This window comes from Uloborus diversus, unplaced genomic scaffold (assembly GCF_026930045.1).
Source record: "Uloborus diversus isolate 005 unplaced genomic scaffold, Udiv.v.3.1 scaffold_303, whole genome shotgun sequence".
Taxonomy (NCBI): Eukaryota; Metazoa; Arthropoda; class Arachnida; order Araneae; family Uloboridae; genus Uloborus; species Uloborus diversus.
The window spans coordinates 33,075-51,596 of record NW_026558465.1 but is presented as its reverse complement, the minus strand read 5'-3'; the positions used below and the strand labels follow the sequence as shown (position 1 = coordinate 51,596).

The window sequence follows — 18,522 nt, the reverse complement described above, 5'->3', positions numbered from 1 at the left end:
ATCTTATGGCGAGGCTCAAAACTTCTGTATATTTCTTGCAACACATGTGACAGGCAATTTAGTAACAATTTTTTAGTTGTTATGTGCTTAAAAGCAATTATCTATTCTCGATTCCAATTTTTATCCGTCGTTTTTTAGGGTTTTAGTACTGGAGATCCCATCTTTGAAAACATGATGCAAGTGTTAAACGGAGAAGATTGGAAGCGAGTTCGTACTATAGTATCTCCGACATTTTCTACTGGAAAAATCAAAAGAGTATGTATCATATCAATTTTGTAGTAATATATTATATTACTCAAAACTATGCGAAGTTTAACAGTTTTAGAATCATGCGGCATATGCCCCAATAACTCAAAATTAATTTTATAAATTATTGAATACAAACATAAATTATATTTTTTCCAAGCTATTGAGCATCAGAATCCTTATATTAGCAAAAAGTAAATAAATAACTAAATTATTGTTTAAAAATATAGTGTGGATTTTTTTTTTTTAAAGCATTGTAAATGAAATACATTTGAATTCAATTTGTTATGCTTCTAGTTTATTCAAGATTACATTTTAATTGAAGATTGAAATTGAAGCCCAAATGCAAATGCGCAGCCCTCCCATAAATACCACCAAGACCCCCCAAGAGTGAGACCCCCGAAAAAGAAAACCCTTTAAAACACTACCCTACCAGGCCAAGAAATTGGAAGAAAAAAAAAACTAGCACCAAGACTTATTAACGTTGCATATATACACTTCTGGCCTCACTGGAGGCGCCCTACAGATTTTGTTGCAGAGAGACCCAAAATTTATAGATCCGGGTCTGCGCCCCCCCCCCCTTAAAAATTTCAATGGCGCAGTCTGCGCCATAACCTCTTTCCTCTGGGTGGGCACTTAGGTTATTGATGATCTTCACTGTAAAAAAATTCCGAAACGTTACTGGGTATTTCCGTGTAACATTTCGGGATTTCAATGGTTTTTACGCACTTCCTGTCAAAACCAAGTATCCTTGTCAAAAAGTTTCCTGAATTGCTACAAGTCGCACGAAATCAAACTTCAAACTGTTGCAAAAAATATGTTTAGCTCCCAGTTTAAAGATTAACTGAGCGTATTTATAAAGTGTATCCGGTATAGCTCGAATGCGGCCTGTCCGGACTGATAAATCGTCCAAAGGGCGCAAATCAGTCTATGGACTACGTAGCTTAGCAAGATTTGCAGGGTAAAATTCTTGGTACTTATTTGCAATTCTTTCTTAGCTTTGGCCTTGTTTGCAATACTGCTTTTAGAGCTTTCCTCGGAACGCAGTGAGGTGCCAAACTATTATAGTATACCCACCTAAGCTTAGGCTAAGATTCCAGAGACACGACTGGCTGTAAACGGGAAGATTTCTGAATAGTTCAGGAAGGTTACTGAATTTTAGCGGAAAATGTTCCTGGTTTTTGTAAGATATGTTACTGGAAGAAATTGGGCACATCAGCTGCCCATTATTTTCCAGGAACGTTTCTGAATCGTTTTTACAGTGTTAGATCATCTCAATGGTCTAAGGGTGGGCTCTCCTGGAGAGAAACATTGTAGCCATATTCATTGCGAATTTTTCGCATTTTACAAATAAGAACTCATTTTCGTTAGTGAGAATCAAAACTCTGCTTTTAATGCATTGTAACCATTCGATTTCATTTTTAACTTTCGAAAACAAGATGTCGTTTTAATACGTCTCATGAAAACTAATACAAGAACCGAAAAGTTCGGTATATAATACACTGGAGGTCGCAATAAGGACTAAGGCTCTAATGACTGGCATCAATAATACAAGTTGGGCTTGTAGACTGTGTTCCACTCAGGATATTTCTGGTTAAGAAAGATCTTAAGCAGACAGCGGCTTATATGCCTGGAAAAAACTCGTAAACACTGATTTTTACTGTATGATATGCAGACTGCAGAGTAAAGTGAAAAATCATATCTGTACGTGTATTCATTTCTGGTATCTTTGTTTATTACAATTTTAATCATTAAGGGGTACCTCAAAAATGATGAAACGATCAAAAAAAATTTTATTGCTTATTTCAAAACTAAAAACTATTCTGAACACAGTAGAAAAGTTTCATTGCTTTAGTTCAAATATTTAAAAAGTTATGAGCGGTTTTAGGCCATGCTCGCTACACTGTAACAAATTTCGGAAACGTTTCTAGATATATCGGAAACGTTTCCGAAATAGTAGGAATCCTTCATCCAATAGCGAACTCCTCAATATTCAGAAAGCTTTTTGTTATTTCAAGATATCTAGAAGCGGAAGTGATGACGCAACGCTTCGAAACCTATTTCATCCTTCCAACACAGGCGCCAATGAGTCGGAAATAACGAGAACTTCTTTTTTTTCTTATCTATGGTTGCTATTGGATTGCTTGTTATTTCATGTCTAGAGAGTAGTAAATTGTGTCGAAACTAATTTTACGCCTTTCATTTTGGGCTGCTCTTGATTTTTTAGAAGATGTACGCAGCTATTAAGTTAGTTAATAACGATTTGCTTATACAATTTCCGGTGCAACCGTGATTACATTTATATTGTGTGTTCAAGCGTGAATAGTTTCAACACCCGTTTTTATACTTAATGAAACGAAACCCTTTGGATTACTTATCCAGTTGTAATGGAGGTACTTAGATTTTCTTCCGCTCATGTTCACTTGTAAGTATTAATGAATATTTTAAAAAATGTTGTTATATACATTTATATTTTTGTTGATTTGCATTTGATGAGGCTCCAATTGTAACTGTTTTTGGGTTTATCGAATTAATTTAAAGTTATCCTACATACCTGTGAGCGCAGTGTACTATTTGTTGTAACTAACTGAAACTGATTAATTACGCAAAAGAAATAAGATTTATATTTGAAAAGCAATCACAGAAAAGTTATTTTGAAATACTTGGATATACATACATTGGTTCAAAAAAAAAATCAATTGTTTAATTCATTAAAAATATGGTAATGCAAATGCTTTCTAATATTGTAATATGCTTCACAAAAAATGTGCCAGTATTATTTATCTTTTTTTATTATAATTTATTCATTTATTTAAAAATATTTATACCATTAGAAAATGGCCCAGTTATCTATTAGTAAGCTACATAGTTATGCAATTAATTCATGTGCTTATTCATTTTGTTAAATGTGGTTGACAATAAAAAATTCCTTGACATTAGTTTGTTCGGTAAATAACATTTCCTTCGTGGATATACTAGTTTAATATAGGACAGTCAGGAGGAATGAGCCAGAGGCAAAAATGGAACAGCTGCATTTACAAGCCGAAATAAAAAGAAATATTATTTCATGTCATTGTTTTAAAAGTGATCCTTTTTTAAATACTATGTTATTAATTAAATATACAATGTACATATGGGGAGAAGACGAGGGGCGTTCACCACGCAGACTGCCATTGACATTTTCAGGGATTGCTTTTTTTAAGGGGGGGGGGGCGCTTTATAGCATTTTATGGGTTCACCATCACTCTATGGTGTGGGGGGGGGATCTCGTATATATGAAATGGAGTAATCATGCAATAGAATTCAATGTTTTAACAAATAAAATATGTAATGCATTTTGCGCACATTGTAAAAATAAAATCAGTAACATATTTTGATAAAGTATTTATATTTGTGATGAACTGGAAAAGGGCAAGAACAGAAGAATCACCCCGAATGGTTCCAACAGGAGGACTTGGTGTCATATTTAAATTCACCAATTTCTCTGTTGGCACTTTTCGGTACACTTTTTTCGTCAGAGAAATAGACTTGACGCGAAGGGAAGGTAAGTTCTGTCAAATTTTATCCGAAAATAAAAGCTATCAAGTTTGATACAAGATATGTTTTTAAGTTCTGCATTAAAAATACAATATGTTGATAATTTTGTCTTGAAAATATTGAGAGAAAAACTGAAGTTTAATATTGTTTAACAAACAATCCCACTTCTGAGAAAGTACTCCCCTTCCCTCCCCCGACGATTTTGTGATTATGAATGAAACTACTATATTATTTCATAAATTTTCAAAAATTTATAACTGTGCATATGTTATGCTGTTAACCAGGGCCCCATCCAACCGTTTAAACCACACATAGTGGTAGGTACGGGGGACCCTGGAGTGTTATGTTATGCTGTTAACCATGCTATTTGTCATTAGAAATTCAGAAAAAAAAATCCACGAATGATTCTAAAATTGCTTGTTTCATTGCTCTTAGATATGAAAGAATTGAAACTGATATGGCATGCAATACTATTAAAAAAGAATTATTTTTCAGAAAAAATCACGGAAAAAGGATTCCGAAATTCTCAGAAACGTTTTTGAAAATTGTTTGGAGAATTCCGAAATACTCGGAAACGTTTTCGAAACTTTCATGAACCACAGCTGCACAGAATACTCAGAAACATTTCTGGAAATTACGGAAAGAAGATTCCGAAATACTCAGAAACGTTTCTGAAAATTACTGAAAGAGGATTCCAAAATACTCAGAAACATTTCTGGAAATTATAGAAAGAGGATTCCGAAATACTCAGACACGTTTCTGGACATTACAGAAAGAGGATTCCGAAATACTCAGACACGTTTCCGGACATTACAGAAAGAGAATTCCGAAATACTCAGAAACGTTTTTGAAAATTTCATGAACCGCAGCTGCACGATATACTCAGAAACGTTTCCGAATTTTTTTTACAGTGTATGTGTTCTTATGCAAAAGAAAAACTTTAAATGACTTTTTCTCGATGATGGTTTTTTTTTTGTGTTTTCATGTCATTAGAATCCCTAAGGATTTTTTTCTATTAAAGATACAGCTTTAAAGTAATACTTTTTGCAATTGGGATAACATATTTGACGAAACTGTGCATTGGATAAGCATTTTATAAATTACTCAAATTTTTAGAGCATGTTAAACCTTTAAAAACCAAATTTAAAAAAAAAAACTTTGATTTTTTACATAATTAATCACAGAAATTTTTTAATAAACTTATAACCAAATGAATGCACAGATTTTTAGAGATGATTATAGTGATCATTTAGCAAAAAACTTTTTTTTAATTAGTGCAAAAATTAAAAAACCTTAGGGATTTTAAAAAATTGAAATTTTCCTCAATTTTTTGAATTAAAAAAAATAGGCAATATTTTTATACTTTGAAAATAAATAATTGATTACAAAATAAGTACGCATGTTATGGTTTCAAAAAAATATTAAATTTACTTAAATTAAAAAAAAATGTTTGAAAGGTACTGTGACCCCTTAATATGGATAAAAAATATTTCAGATGATGAGTATTTTCGAAGAATGTGCACAAACCATTGTGAAAAATTTTACGACGGCTGCCCAGAAAGGAGAATCTGTCGATGTTAAAAGGTACATGAATTTGAACATAAAATTCTATTTGACAACTAAATATTATTTAAAGTCTTTACTCTTTACACTAAATGATTCGGTACAATTCGGTTATATGCCTCAAGGGCTATTTTTCACCATCGTGAACGCTGGTGAAGGAATTCAATATGATAAACTAGAAACCATGTTATAAATTTACTATAAAACATAATAATCAAAATTTAAAATTTAATGCTACATTATTATAGCAAGAAAAGATGAAGAAATCAATAGCGTTACATATCTAAAAAATCTGATCTTCAACCACATTACTTTCTTGTACGTCTATTCTTTGTTGTGTATCTTTCGTATTAACTACTTCAAGTTCACTATTTCATACTGAGTTGCATATCAAAAATAACTTTTTGAAAATTACAATCTGTAGGAAACGGTATTAATTTAGTGAAGTTAGAAGTGACGAGATAATAGTTCAAATTAATATCATCAATAATAATAATAATAGTGTAGCAGGAGCCTTAAAACAATTATAAGAAACTGTTACAGCTTATGTTCAGTAACAATAGTAGCAGCAGTAAAATCAAATAACAAACACTAAATTTTGTTTCGTTTCAGACTTTATGGAGCTTTCACCATGGATGTAATAGCTAGCTCGGCTTTTTCTACAAAAATAGATTCTCACAACGACCCAAAGAATGAATTCGTAAACATGGCTCGGAGTGTGTTTTCGAAAGGCATTAACTGGAGATTTGTTATGTATTGTAAGTAAATCATGTTTATTTATTTTTTTTTTCAGTATTCGGGTGTAGTTTATATTAGATCGGGATTAGATGTTAATCTCAGTTTGTAAATTGTATTAACAATGCGCAAATACGGAAACTAGCCTACAACAACTCTCTAACCATTCACCCTGAATGATACATATTTGTCAATCCAATGTATCCCGAGCACATACGTTAAAATATACATAAATAGTAAATATTTATGGTATGACAGGTTTTCATTTATTTTTTCTTCATTAATATAATTTTTCTTATGCAGCACCATTCTGTCAAGTTAAATTGAAATTTCGTAAATCATAAAATTCCTCGGCTTTCTAGGACGAATAATGAGTAATAAAAAATGATTAACAGCAAAAAAAAAGTTGTTAAAAGCTTGCAGTACGCATATAAAATTCTAATCAGTTTATGAAACTCTAATCAAACACTTTTTATTAGCATGATGTTAAAATGCTAAAGTTCCTCCCAATGAAGAATTTAGCAGCAATAGCTTAATTTCATTACAAAGCAATTTTGTCTCACTAAACTTAGCCTTTCTTACCTTCTTAGTCTACTTGATGAGAGTTCTGTAATTTGTATTAATCTGTTACGTTGCATGAATAGTAATAGCAATGATTTGAATGCATTTTTTTTCCAGTGTTGTTTCCACGGTTGATGAAGCTCTTCAAAGTTAAAGTGTTTCCACAAAAAGGCTTGAACTTTTTCCGGGATGTGACACTACAGCTCATCGAAGAAAGGAAAAAGTCCGGAAAAGTAAGACCATTCAAGAAATATGAACTATTTTTAACCCACTTATCAAGTTTGAAATTATCAATTGAAGGGATTTTTAAAGCAAGGACTTTCAATAATGTTTTTACTGAGCCATTCTAAACTGTGAGTAAATTATAGTTTTTTTTTTTTTTTTTTACTTTCAGACGAGAAACGACTTTTTGCAGCTGTTGTTGGATGCATCCAAAGAAGCTGAGGATAATACATCAGAAACTATAGAAAAAGGAAACGACATCCTCAGTAATTACGAAACTGAGAATATGAATGGTGACCTTTTCAAGAATTCATATTCAAAAAAGTGTAAGGATAAATTTTCTTCAAAATACTTCCTTATCATTTTTTTCTCTTTTCTTTCTGAAGGCAAATTAAAGGCAGTATATCTTTAAGTTCATAAAATTTAACCCTTAAATACATCATATTGTTAATTTAAAAGCAATATTTTCGGTTCATTGCACTCTTATGACTCTCTGCTGGTAACTGTCTGACCACGGATTGTATGGAAAGACAAACATCCGTTTTACAGCCGGAAATGGACAAATCTATTATTTTTTAGCGATGTCAGCTTTTGCAGAAGCAGTCTCATTCAAATAAGCGGAACATGCGCATCAAATTTTTACCTTTCTCCCTTATTCACATGTCTTTTCTGGACGTTTGAAAATTCCATGCAATCCGTGGTTCGACAGTAGTAATTATTGAAATTTAAATCCAGGTATATCCTATTTCCTCCAAAATACCCTTTGCTGTGATATGAAGATGCATTGCTTTGCAAACCAATAACTGCGAGACAGAACTTTGACTTTTTATTTGATTAAAAACTTCTAAAACAAAATTACAAAAATATGAACATTATGCTCCCACTAATAATTTGTTCCATTTTGTAAAACGAGCTGTATTTATGTCAAAAAAAAAAAAAAAGATTCATGCCTCCCAAAGCTTGAGTCTCTCCCCCCTCCCCTTCCCCCAATCTTATGTTTTGATGTTTTGAAGAGAGATCTTAGGTTTTGGGCCTTGTTGAAGAAAAAGATGCAAGTATTCTAAATTTTAGGATGATACAACATAATATTTCCACTGAATGGTATAATTTTTTTAACTAACCAATCTAGACTGGAGGTTTCTTTTATGTACGTGCTGTAAGTATTGCGTTGGGAAGGGGGAGGGAGAATCTCAGCTCTACCCCTGGAACTACTCCTTTTGACGTTAATCTTATCAGCATAATTGCATGACGACATTAATAAAACCTTTTTTTCCCTTTCCAGCAACGATTTCTACTCCATTTTTTAAGAAATTGTTCCAAAAAGAAATAATTATTGAGAGATCAATTTTAGTTTTATACATTTTAACGTTGTCATTTTTGAGATTGGTAATCAACCCACTACAATAGTAACAATTACAAAAGAAAAAAAAGTGAAAAAATTGTATGAGCTCGGGTTTTCTTGCCAAGATCTTGGGAAATTTATGAGCCCAAACTAATCTTTTGGCAACCCTGAACCACGCAGGGCATCAAGTTTAACAATACTTGCATATGAAACAGAAACTGAGAGTTTTTACCAGCATAACACTATAAAATCTTCAAACCACTCAGTGATAAAATAAATGATAAAATCAGAGTTAGCAACTCCACCCTATCTTATCGGTAAATAACCTGCTTAGAAGCAAAAATCGTTTCTACTTTTCTTTTTGCTTTAAATCTCACAATTCATTCATGATTACAGCTATCCCCCAACACTGAAAAGTATACAGCTGAGATTGCAAAAGCAAATAAGAGCCGCAGAAAGACGGTTTTGGACTTGGACCACAATTGTCTTGACACATTCTTATTGTGTAAATTCTTCAAGTGTTTAAGTAAAAAAACTCTTCAAGTGAAAAAACTCTATTTGTTTTTTCAATTGTAACTTTACATTATGCTGGACCTCCATTATATTCATGTTAAATTTTGACACAATGCTTGATAAATTAAATTGCATCTCCATGTTCTTGACTCCTAAATTGTTTTATTTCCTTTACGCGACTGGTTTTCCTGCTTCTTCGACTGGATTTAAGAGTTTTGGGTTTTGTCATTGCGTACATTAGCACTTTCTTTGAAAATATCTGAGATTTCCAAACTATTTCTTAAATTTTAAAACTGATACATAACGCAAAAATTACGCAATACACTATGTTTAAATGCAAATCCTTCTCCTGGAATTAAAATTTACAAGATGCAGGTATTTTTACAAAACCTGCAATTTGCTCAAAACTATGATAGGATGACTTAAACCACTCTTATTGAAATTATGTTTAAAATAAATACATAAATCCATCAGTTGCTTCTTGCCATTGTATTTGATATTTGTATTTCAGCTTTGTCTCCAATTGAAGTTGTGGCTCAATGTTGCATCTTTTTCCTCGCCGGATACGATACAACAGCATCGGCTTTGTCTTTTGCGAGCTATATGCTTGCTTTAAATGAAGACGTGCAAGAGAAATTAATAGGCGAGCTTGAGGACACTATTAAAGCACATAACGTAAGTGAAACTTTTCTTCGTATTCTTAAAATCAAAATACTATTGATATCAAAAAGCACTATTGAAATCAAAATACTATTAGCCAAACTTTGCCTGACAAAAAAACACACACACACACACAAATAAAAGGGCATACTTTAGCAATAACTCCCTAAGTAAATAGCATCCACCAGACCCCCACCCTTGAAAATCAATGCGATCATGTTTGCGTGGAAAATTGGCTATGTATTGGCAAAATCCAATTAATCAGTCCAGCTGTGTGAAAGGATGTTCTTAGTTCATTTGACATTAAAAGTCTTCTGAAACTATTGAGTTACTTTTAAGAGCATATTACGGTTGGTGTTCCGTTTAAAAACTCCGAAAAGACCGGAAAGAAAAAAAAATCGTCTTATGTAGAGCGGAATGAAAGACAAGAAAACTTTTCATACATTTAAAAGTATTGGCATGGTTTTTAGGAAGTATACAATATCTCTTCTCATCATTAACCAGATTTTTCCGCATCTTCATGCGTGATGCCTTTTGGGATGAAGCTCACATCGTGCAGATTGAAACTTTTTTCCACTTGAGGCAGAAAGAAACAAAGGGATGTAAGTAGCAAAGTTAAAAATTAAGAGATAATCAGTATAAATGGTAGCTGAACCTCTCTTCTGTCTTTGGGCAAGATATAGTACTAGTAGCCCTGGTAGATGCTGCTGTACAGCATGATTTAGAAAAAAATTTAATGAAAGCCTACCGAGGAAAGCTACCTATCTTTAAATGCGTTTTACTCAAAACTTTTGTCAAATTTAGAGATTACGCAATTTCTCTGAAATTATTAGAAGTCATCACTCCAATGATTTTAACTACTTTTCGATGAAAGAAGATTAATAAACGATGGAAATATATCTTAAACAAACTGCAAGAATCATAGGATATTCAAACGCACGTATTTCCCAAGGAAGAGAATAAAATACTAAATTTGTATCCGACTTTGTAAGATAGCATTTATGATTCGACTATTATTTGTTTTCCGTTTTTTTTTGCAGGGGGAATTAACATACGAAGCAGTTCAGAGCATGAAATATTTGGATAACGTGATATCTGAAACTTTAAGAATGTGTCCTCCGGCTATCAGGTAAATTGCAAGAAATTTTTCCTGAAAATGAAATTTCTTTAATAAACCTAAAATTCTGCCTTTGTCAGCTAACGTTAAGTGCATTCCGAAGCAGAAATTCTTCAAACAGTTTCCACAAGGAAGTATTTGAAAAACATAATTTTATTTAAAAAAATAGTTATGTTATTACTAATTCTGTAGTCATTGTTTAATCTTTAGTTCAATTTTAAACAAATAATAAAAATAGAGAAAATTATTATTTTGTACAGTTCTTCTCACTTCCAAAAAAAAAGAAAGAAAGAAAGAAAAAGAAAGAATCAACTGCTTGTACCATCAGAAAAATGCTCTTTAACGCTTTCTGACCTGGTTCTTTTTTTTTTTTTTGAAAGTTAAAAAAAAAATGTTTTCTTCAACTTATATTGTCTTCGGTTTTATATTTTTAATTTTATTTTAAGCACGGCATACATCTTATTATTCTCTAAATTTTTCTATTATACATTTATTTTTTTAAATGGAGTACCAAGCAACAAGTTATACTTGTAGAAAATTTCATGTATTACTTTTTATGACAATTTTATATTAACTTCAGATTATTATTCTTTCGAATTGCATAAATTTTCTAATTTGATTTTCTAAAAATGTATTTCATTTATTTTCTCATTATTTATAGGTTGGAAAGAAAAGCCAATGAAGATTACTTTATAGAAGAGGCTAACCTCAAAGTTCCCAAGGACATGATCATAAGCATACCAGTTTATTCTCTGCACAGAGACAGCAAATACTATCCTGATCCAGAAAAATTTGATCCAGACAGGTAACTCTCATTATTATAGAAACATTGAAAACTTTTTGAAACAAAATTTCATTGTCTGTTTTATTAAAGAACATTGAAAACTTTTTGAAACAAAATTTCATTGTCTGTTTTATTAAAGAACAATGCCTACCAAGATAGGGCACTTTTAATCCAAAGTGATGCTTTATGAGCAACCTCTCTTTGTGTCTAAAGCCTTAGATCCTAGTTTACGTAGCGGGTCGTCCGCCATTTTGGGGCTTAATGCCGTTTTCTGCCTAAGTCTGCTATAATGAAGTAGCGTGTTTTGCTTCTTGGTTGAGGTGCTTCTTGCATTGTGGATTAACATAGCGTTAATAAGAAACCACAATCAAGAAGCAAAACACAGTACTTCACCAGAGCAGACATAGGAAGAAAGCATCGTTTAACCCCAAGATGGGACGTGTCGCTACTTATTCTACAATTCAGGGTTTGATTTGTGTCTATAGGACTCTACAATTACATAAATATCCATACATAACAACATTTTAAACCAAAATAACACATAATGTTCAGCTTACGCGAGTTTTCGAGAATTTTCTAAATTTTGAAAATAACGTAACGTTAATCACAACTTTTCTATTCCTATATCAGATTCAATGCCGAGTCGAAAGCTCTTCGAGAACAATACACATTCTTGCCATTCGGCGCAGGGCCCAGAAACTGCATAGCCATGCGATTCGCTCTGATGGAGATCAAAGTTTGCCTGGCCTATGTCCTCAGAACTTTTAGATTCAAGAAAAGTCCTCTAACAAAGGTAAGTCAATTAAATCTTTACAATATCAACTCAAAAACACATGGAAGGAACTTTTTGTTAGTTTAGGCACTGGTGAGCACTAGATGATTATGAGCAGTGGCCGTGACTCGGGGGGGGGGCGGTCCCCCTTTTACGGTTCATTTATTTATTTTATTTTCCAATAGGGAAGTTTTCGATTTTTCAATTTTATTTTTATATGATAGAGTAACATGTGTGAACATCATAGGTGAAAAAATTTTTGCGATACGATAAGCAGTTTTTTTTAAATTAATTTTTAAAGTTCAAGCGCTTGTGACGTCAAATGGCATAGGAAGTGACGTCATGCCCTCTTCCGATAGGGGAGAAGCCGAAGATCACGCATTCGACTTCGAAGACGAAACGTAAAAGGCTTATCTCCTCGCGTTTCTGGAACATTAAACCTCTCATCCTCTCGGAAATATTCGAATATCATCATTGATGTTACATGAGGAAGATTATTTAGATTGTGCAGCATTAACGAATCCGGTCTCCATAGTGTGTTCAAAAGGATTATTGAATTTCTAAAAAATAAAAACATCAGCGCGCTCAAAATGTTCCTAGCGAAAACAAGGGATCTTCGGCGGAAGGCTGCCCATTCGCGCCCTGTGACGTAGGCTCGTGACGTTTCAGAAGCGCGCACTTTTGCGCGTGGATTTTTAAAAATTCATTAAAAATCAACCACGGTGTTTTAAAATTCGGCGATGGTGAATTTTTTAGTTTTGAGGGTCAATTAACAATATCCAATAGCCAAAATAAAATTTTCTGATCATATTTACTTGTTTTACTTTGTATATCTGTTTACAAAACATTATTTTGCATAAGCAGTAACTTTTAGTTAATATTATGTATTCATTGTTTAGATATTAATAAATCAGTTGTTTTATTTAAACAAGCCATACTTGCTTAATGAAATTATCACCAAGTGTTTGTGACATCTCAAAATACTTTGGGGGTAATTAATGTAAGTCTAACTCATGCCCAAGTGTTTCTTCGGGGAGAGTTATTATGTACATAATTCATCAAAATCTGAAGAAAAAAGTGTGTTAAGCTGTTAGATTTACATCATTTAACACTCATACGCTCTCAAAATCAGCCTTACCAAAATTTTCTACTTTTTTCTCCTTTCATTTTTTTACTGCCGCTAAAGTCTTTCAGCTGTCTTTTTTTTTCTTTCTCTCCCCTCCCCCCCCCCTCTTTTTCAATCCCAATCGCCACCTCTGGTTATGAGATTTAGTCTCAGAAGTCTGTCTCCAAGTTGGCCATAAAGAAAAGTAATAATTATCGTGAGCAAAGCATAATCAAAGTACAGCAAATAGATATTATAATTAAAGGTTAGTGAAGCTTTTCCACAAATGTATGGTCAAATTACTGTACCCAGCAATATTATTACAGAGAACATACGAAAGGGATTGAAACTGCCAACAGCAATTGGAATTGCAGGCACATGTTTCGGGGGTACAAACAAACATTTTTTCCATACAAAAAAATAGTATATGGATGAAAGCTCATTTGGTAAAACCTTCTTTCGGATATATTTTCATCCATGTGCTCACTTTTTGCACTGAAAAAGGGATTTCTAATTTCCTTGAAAAACACACCAGTTATTCTTATTGCTATTTTCTTGTAATTTTAATGCTTTTTTTTTTGGGGGGGGGGGTGTATGTAACTTATTGCACAAAGGTTGCCATTCCATTGGTATCATCATTGAAGTTTTCTGGTGATTTTTAACTTGCACCTTATTACTGACATATTTGTATCATGTTGTTTTAATTCTGATTAGGCAGCAGTTTTGGGAAAATAATTATTAGAGGATGTCGCAAGCTGATGACACCTTATCAGTTCCAAAAATTCTCATTTCTAAAACCAAGCAAGGAGTACTTTTGAATGACAGATGAGAAACAACTTACGACTACCTTAAAACAGATGAATTAATCTAATAAGGAAGAATCAAGTAGTAGAACGGGGGAGGAGTAGGGGAATGTGGGGTAAAGTGAAATTTTGAAATATTTACTCTGCGTTTAGTGCCACTTACATAGTAATATTTTAACTATGTAGTAACAGGTGTAGTCTATTTCAGTCAAGAAAAAATTACCTCTGAAAATCAAAACATCTTTAAATATAAAAGAAAGTCGTGTTAGTTACACTATTTATACCTCAAGAATGGCTGAACCAATTTGACTGAAAATTGGTGGGAAGGTAGCTTAGAACCAGGAGACGGACATAGGATACTTTTTATCATGTTCAATCACGTTCCCGAAATATTTGTAATTGCAAATTATATGTTTAATTAATTTTTTTGTTCTATGAATTCCTAATAGATGGTGGGGTAAGTTTAGTTCTATGAATTACCAATAGATGACGGGGTAAGTTAACTCGAGAGGGCGCTGGCTGACAGTGTCGATAATTACGGTATTGTGGGACTGTTGTGGTCAGCGAACTGATTTTTGAATGCCTTTTTTTTCGATATTGAGGTACATAATTTGATTTTGTAGGATTTTTCTATAGGGCTTTGTTTTCCTTATTCCTACAACATTTGTTTTTGTTCTTATAGTTGAAGATAGTTACTTATCTAAGTAAATAATTTCATTTGTTGTATTATTCAATTGTGATTGTTCTTTATAACGTTTTCATTACAGTATTGTTTATTTGGCAAAACATTTTAAATTGCAGAAAAAAAACCCACTTCACTCGCTAAAGGGCAGGATTACGGTAGCGTGGTTGCTTGGCGCGTTAAGCGATGAACTATAAAGTTGAAGGATTATTTTGAGTTTTAAAGCTAATGTTAATCTTTTCATGTGGCGAATTGTTTTAAATTCCAAAGAGACTCTAATAGGTTTTTGAAAATGTGTGTATGCATTTTAGTTGAAGAAAAATGATCATTTCTCACCAGAAGGGATGGATTTTTTACTCAACGGACATTCTTTAAATTTTTAGCATGGACATCGCCATACAGGTGCTGCTAACATGATAATACAAACAATTTTCAAAAATTTATACTCAAGTTGTAATATTTTTTTGTAAATAAAAAATTATTTTTATATTATCAAATGATAAAACTCTTATTTTCAAATATTAATTGGGCCCTTCTGATATTCGGTGCAGTATTTATTTAGTTAATATTTAGCTTATTTGTATTTTAAATATTTTTCACAATTAGTCAAGAGCATGTGGGGCAAAGTGAAATAACTCATTTTGTTTACTAAATCATTTAGGTATTCATTTATTAACTTATTTATTTACATTCCTCCATTCAATAATTCACTCATTAATTCAATCTTTCACTTATTTTCTTATTCATTTACTATTTTACTCACTCATTTATTTTTCCTCATGTAGTAATTAATAAATTAATTTAATAGTTTGTTTCATTATCTTTCCGTTTATTGATTTTTATTTACTCATTATTTTGTTCAAAAATACTTTTCCCAAACAAATAAAAAAAAAAAATTCATTTTTCACTTCGCCCCATGAAAAAAAAGTGGACATTTTCTACTTTTTTTTAAAGGCACAATTTTACTGTCAAAAATAAAAAAAATTCAATTCAAGTTTTATTATAAAATACAATGCTCTTTCTTTATATACTGTAATTTTCAAAACAAATTTCCAATTTGTTCATAGTGAAAGGGCTTATTCATCTTAATTATTTCACTTTGCCCCACATTCCCCTACTTATAAATGCATACCTTTTGAAATCAATGATCAGAATAACAAACAGCTGAAATCCCAATCTTGATCTGATAAACAATATTTTATTTATTTTCCCCAATCACTATGAAATGGAAATTTATTCATAAATTTTTTATGAAAGAGAATTAAAATAATACTCTAACAATCTTTCTTTTAGATACCACTAGATTTCTATAAAGGACAGGGTCTTCTGCAACCTAAGGAGGTTATGCTACAGCTGGAACTTCGGCAAAATTCTCCATAGTTGAAAAATATTGTGAATAAAATATAAATACAGCCAACTAAAATGGAAAAAGAGGTTTTTTGGAAAGAAGATAGAGAGAAAAAGCAATTTAAGTTCTAAACCCGTCAACAAAGCGCACAACTCTGTAAGATGGACTTGTCTTTCAAGTTTGAGAATAGAAATTATGAAAAAAAATAAATAATAATAATAATACAAAGACTAAATATTTCTTTTAAAATAAATGTGTATATATTTATTCTGAAGTATGTACCAAAACAATAAAACTATTTTTTATTTTTAACACAAATCTAGATGTATTTATTAAACTTAGTTACAAAAGGAAAGAGTGACTTTTTCCTACCTTTTTTTTCCAAACGAGGATTTAAGTTAAATTGAGCCATGACTCCACTAGGCTGTGACAATCGCTTAAACCCAGGCCAACAAAGAGGGCGCTACAGGGAATCCCTGTTTTCCATTACATTCCCATTGATTGGTGGATGCCAGGGTTCCGTTCGGCGCCTCGTGGTTAAAATGGATGACGTCCAATGAAAAATAAACCAATTCCGTTCAATTTCAAGAGCAGATCATAGTTGCATCGGTTTAACACAGAAAAGTCATGAATTGTCAAGGTCCGAAAGAGTCAGCGCCATCTAGGGGGGGGGGCATGATTGAGCAAAAAAGAAGGTAACTAGACACTAAAGAAAACAACAGCTACGTCTTTTTTAACAATCAGGCATAGCACTAAGAATTAAAAGTGTAAAGAACTAAAAATAAATCAACATATCTTTTCTTTTTTTGTTGAAATATGCTGAAAGAGATTTTGTTACTCCCATATGCCTAACAGCTCTTCAAATCAAGTAATTTTTAATGGTTTTCAAAATAATTCTTTGTGCGTAAGAGGGGTAATTAATAATTAACAATAACAACAAAACAGAAGTATGGAAAAGTAGCATCCCGGAAAACCAAGTTGTTAGAAGGGTTCAGCTGAAGACACACACGTTTTGCCAATACTCATTAGTAAAATACCACAACGAATAATCAAGAAGTGAAGAGATTAATCATTAAAAATTTTACTTATATACAAAAACCATGAGCTTAATTTAAAAAAAAAAAAGGCAGTGCACATTTTTTTTGGGACAATAAAAATTGGAATGAAGCACAAAGAAGAAAGTCCTGTTAGTAAAAAGCGGAGTTTCCTACTGAAGTTTAGGAAAATTATAACTTTGACATATGCTTGTTTACCAATCTGTTAATCACAATAGTTGCAAAATAAGATAGAAATACAGTGGATGATCAAAAATCCGCACAAGTTGGGAGAAGTGGTTGTGCGGATTTTAGATTTTGCGGATTTCAGGTCATTAAGGAGGCCGTATCTTTATATTAAAAAAAAAAACAATAAATAAAAATAACATACTTACAGTTATTTACATTATTTAATATACATATTTACAATTGATACTGGTTATTTACACTTTGAAAACATTTCTGAGATTGAGGATTGTTTCAAATTTTTGTACTGTTTAAGCTTAAGTTTCTTTTGAATATTGTACTGTATTAAGAGTCTCCAAGTTGAACGCTCCGAAAAGCATAATATTATTTTTTCACCGCAATATGTTTGAGAACATTATTATATTTTTAAGCCGAAAACTAGCGCTTTGGAACCATTCTAAGAAAACATGTATCGGACAGGAGCGACTTAGAGCTTACATCTTTCAGTCATTGCGCCAAATGTAAAAAACTAAAACTATTTTGCTAGTGACTGTTTTTGCATTGGGATCATCTTTTTATTCAGTGATTGATAGCTTAATGTGACGAAATTCGTTTGCGGCGGATTATTGGCGACAAATTAGCAGTTTTGCGTTCGCAAAAATGATTTTTCGGCAAAATTAAGTTTTGGGAAAAATCGACGCGGATTTCGGATTTTGGCGGATTTCAGGTCGGCGGATTTGTGGAGCTTCACTGTATATTGCGCACACAACTCAAATCTATTTGCAATCTGCATTCATGAAAAACAATATATGGTTGGTTGTTATAATTTTTAGTATGACAATGCCCTTTGCTCTCAATCATGTTACATTAAAACAAAAACTGAACTTTTTCCATTAATTCATCTACAGATTTTTGGAGTTAATCAATGTTAATATTGATATTAGTTAACAATTTTTATCAGACAATGCGCATATTCACAGCAAATATATCTGTGCATGGCATGTACACATGATTCTACACTGGTGGACAATTGCTAAGGACAGATGGCAATAGCAGAGTTAGCAACAAGACTATCCGTCCATTAGCTTGTTTTGTACGTCCTATTGTCAACAAGTCAGTGTTTTGCTCATTTACGATGATGTCTTCAGCGTCGCATTTGGAGAGAAGTTGACTATGCTTGTGTATTCCTCTCAGATGAAAGCAGGTTCAGTCTGTCATCTAATTGTGGACAACTAACCTGGCACGAGAGTGGTACAGTATAGAAGCCGGAAAACAGAAAATAAAAGGACTAGTATCCTACAAGTTATATCAT

The 18,522-nt window shown here is 32.4% G+C and overlaps 1 protein-coding gene across 1 annotated transcript in view; it reads left to right on the top strand.

Moving 5' to 3' along the window:
• The window catches only part of LOC129233267 (uncharacterized), a 56,880-nt gene extending 40,580 nt beyond the window's left edge, over nt 1–16,300 (top strand). Inside the window, exons 19-28 of the mRNA XM_054867317.1 lie at nt 139–255; nt 5,279–5,367; nt 5,959–6,104; nt 6,760–6,875; nt 7,037–7,190; nt 9,231–9,394; nt 10,420–10,508; nt 11,158–11,301; nt 11,911–12,073; nt 15,936–16,300. Coding sequence (XP_054723292.1) covers nt 139–255; nt 5,279–5,367; nt 5,959–6,104; nt 6,760–6,875; nt 7,037–7,190; nt 9,231–9,394; nt 10,420–10,508; nt 11,158–11,301; nt 11,911–12,073; nt 15,936–16,022 — 1,269 coding nt within the window. The 3' untranslated portion in view covers nt 16,023–16,300. The remainder of the gene's footprint in view (nt 1–138; nt 256–5,278; nt 5,368–5,958; nt 6,105–6,759; nt 6,876–7,036; nt 7,191–9,230; nt 9,395–10,419; nt 10,509–11,157; nt 11,302–11,910; nt 12,074–15,935) is intronic.
• The last annotated feature ends 2,222 nt before the right edge of the window (nt 16,301–18,522 follow it).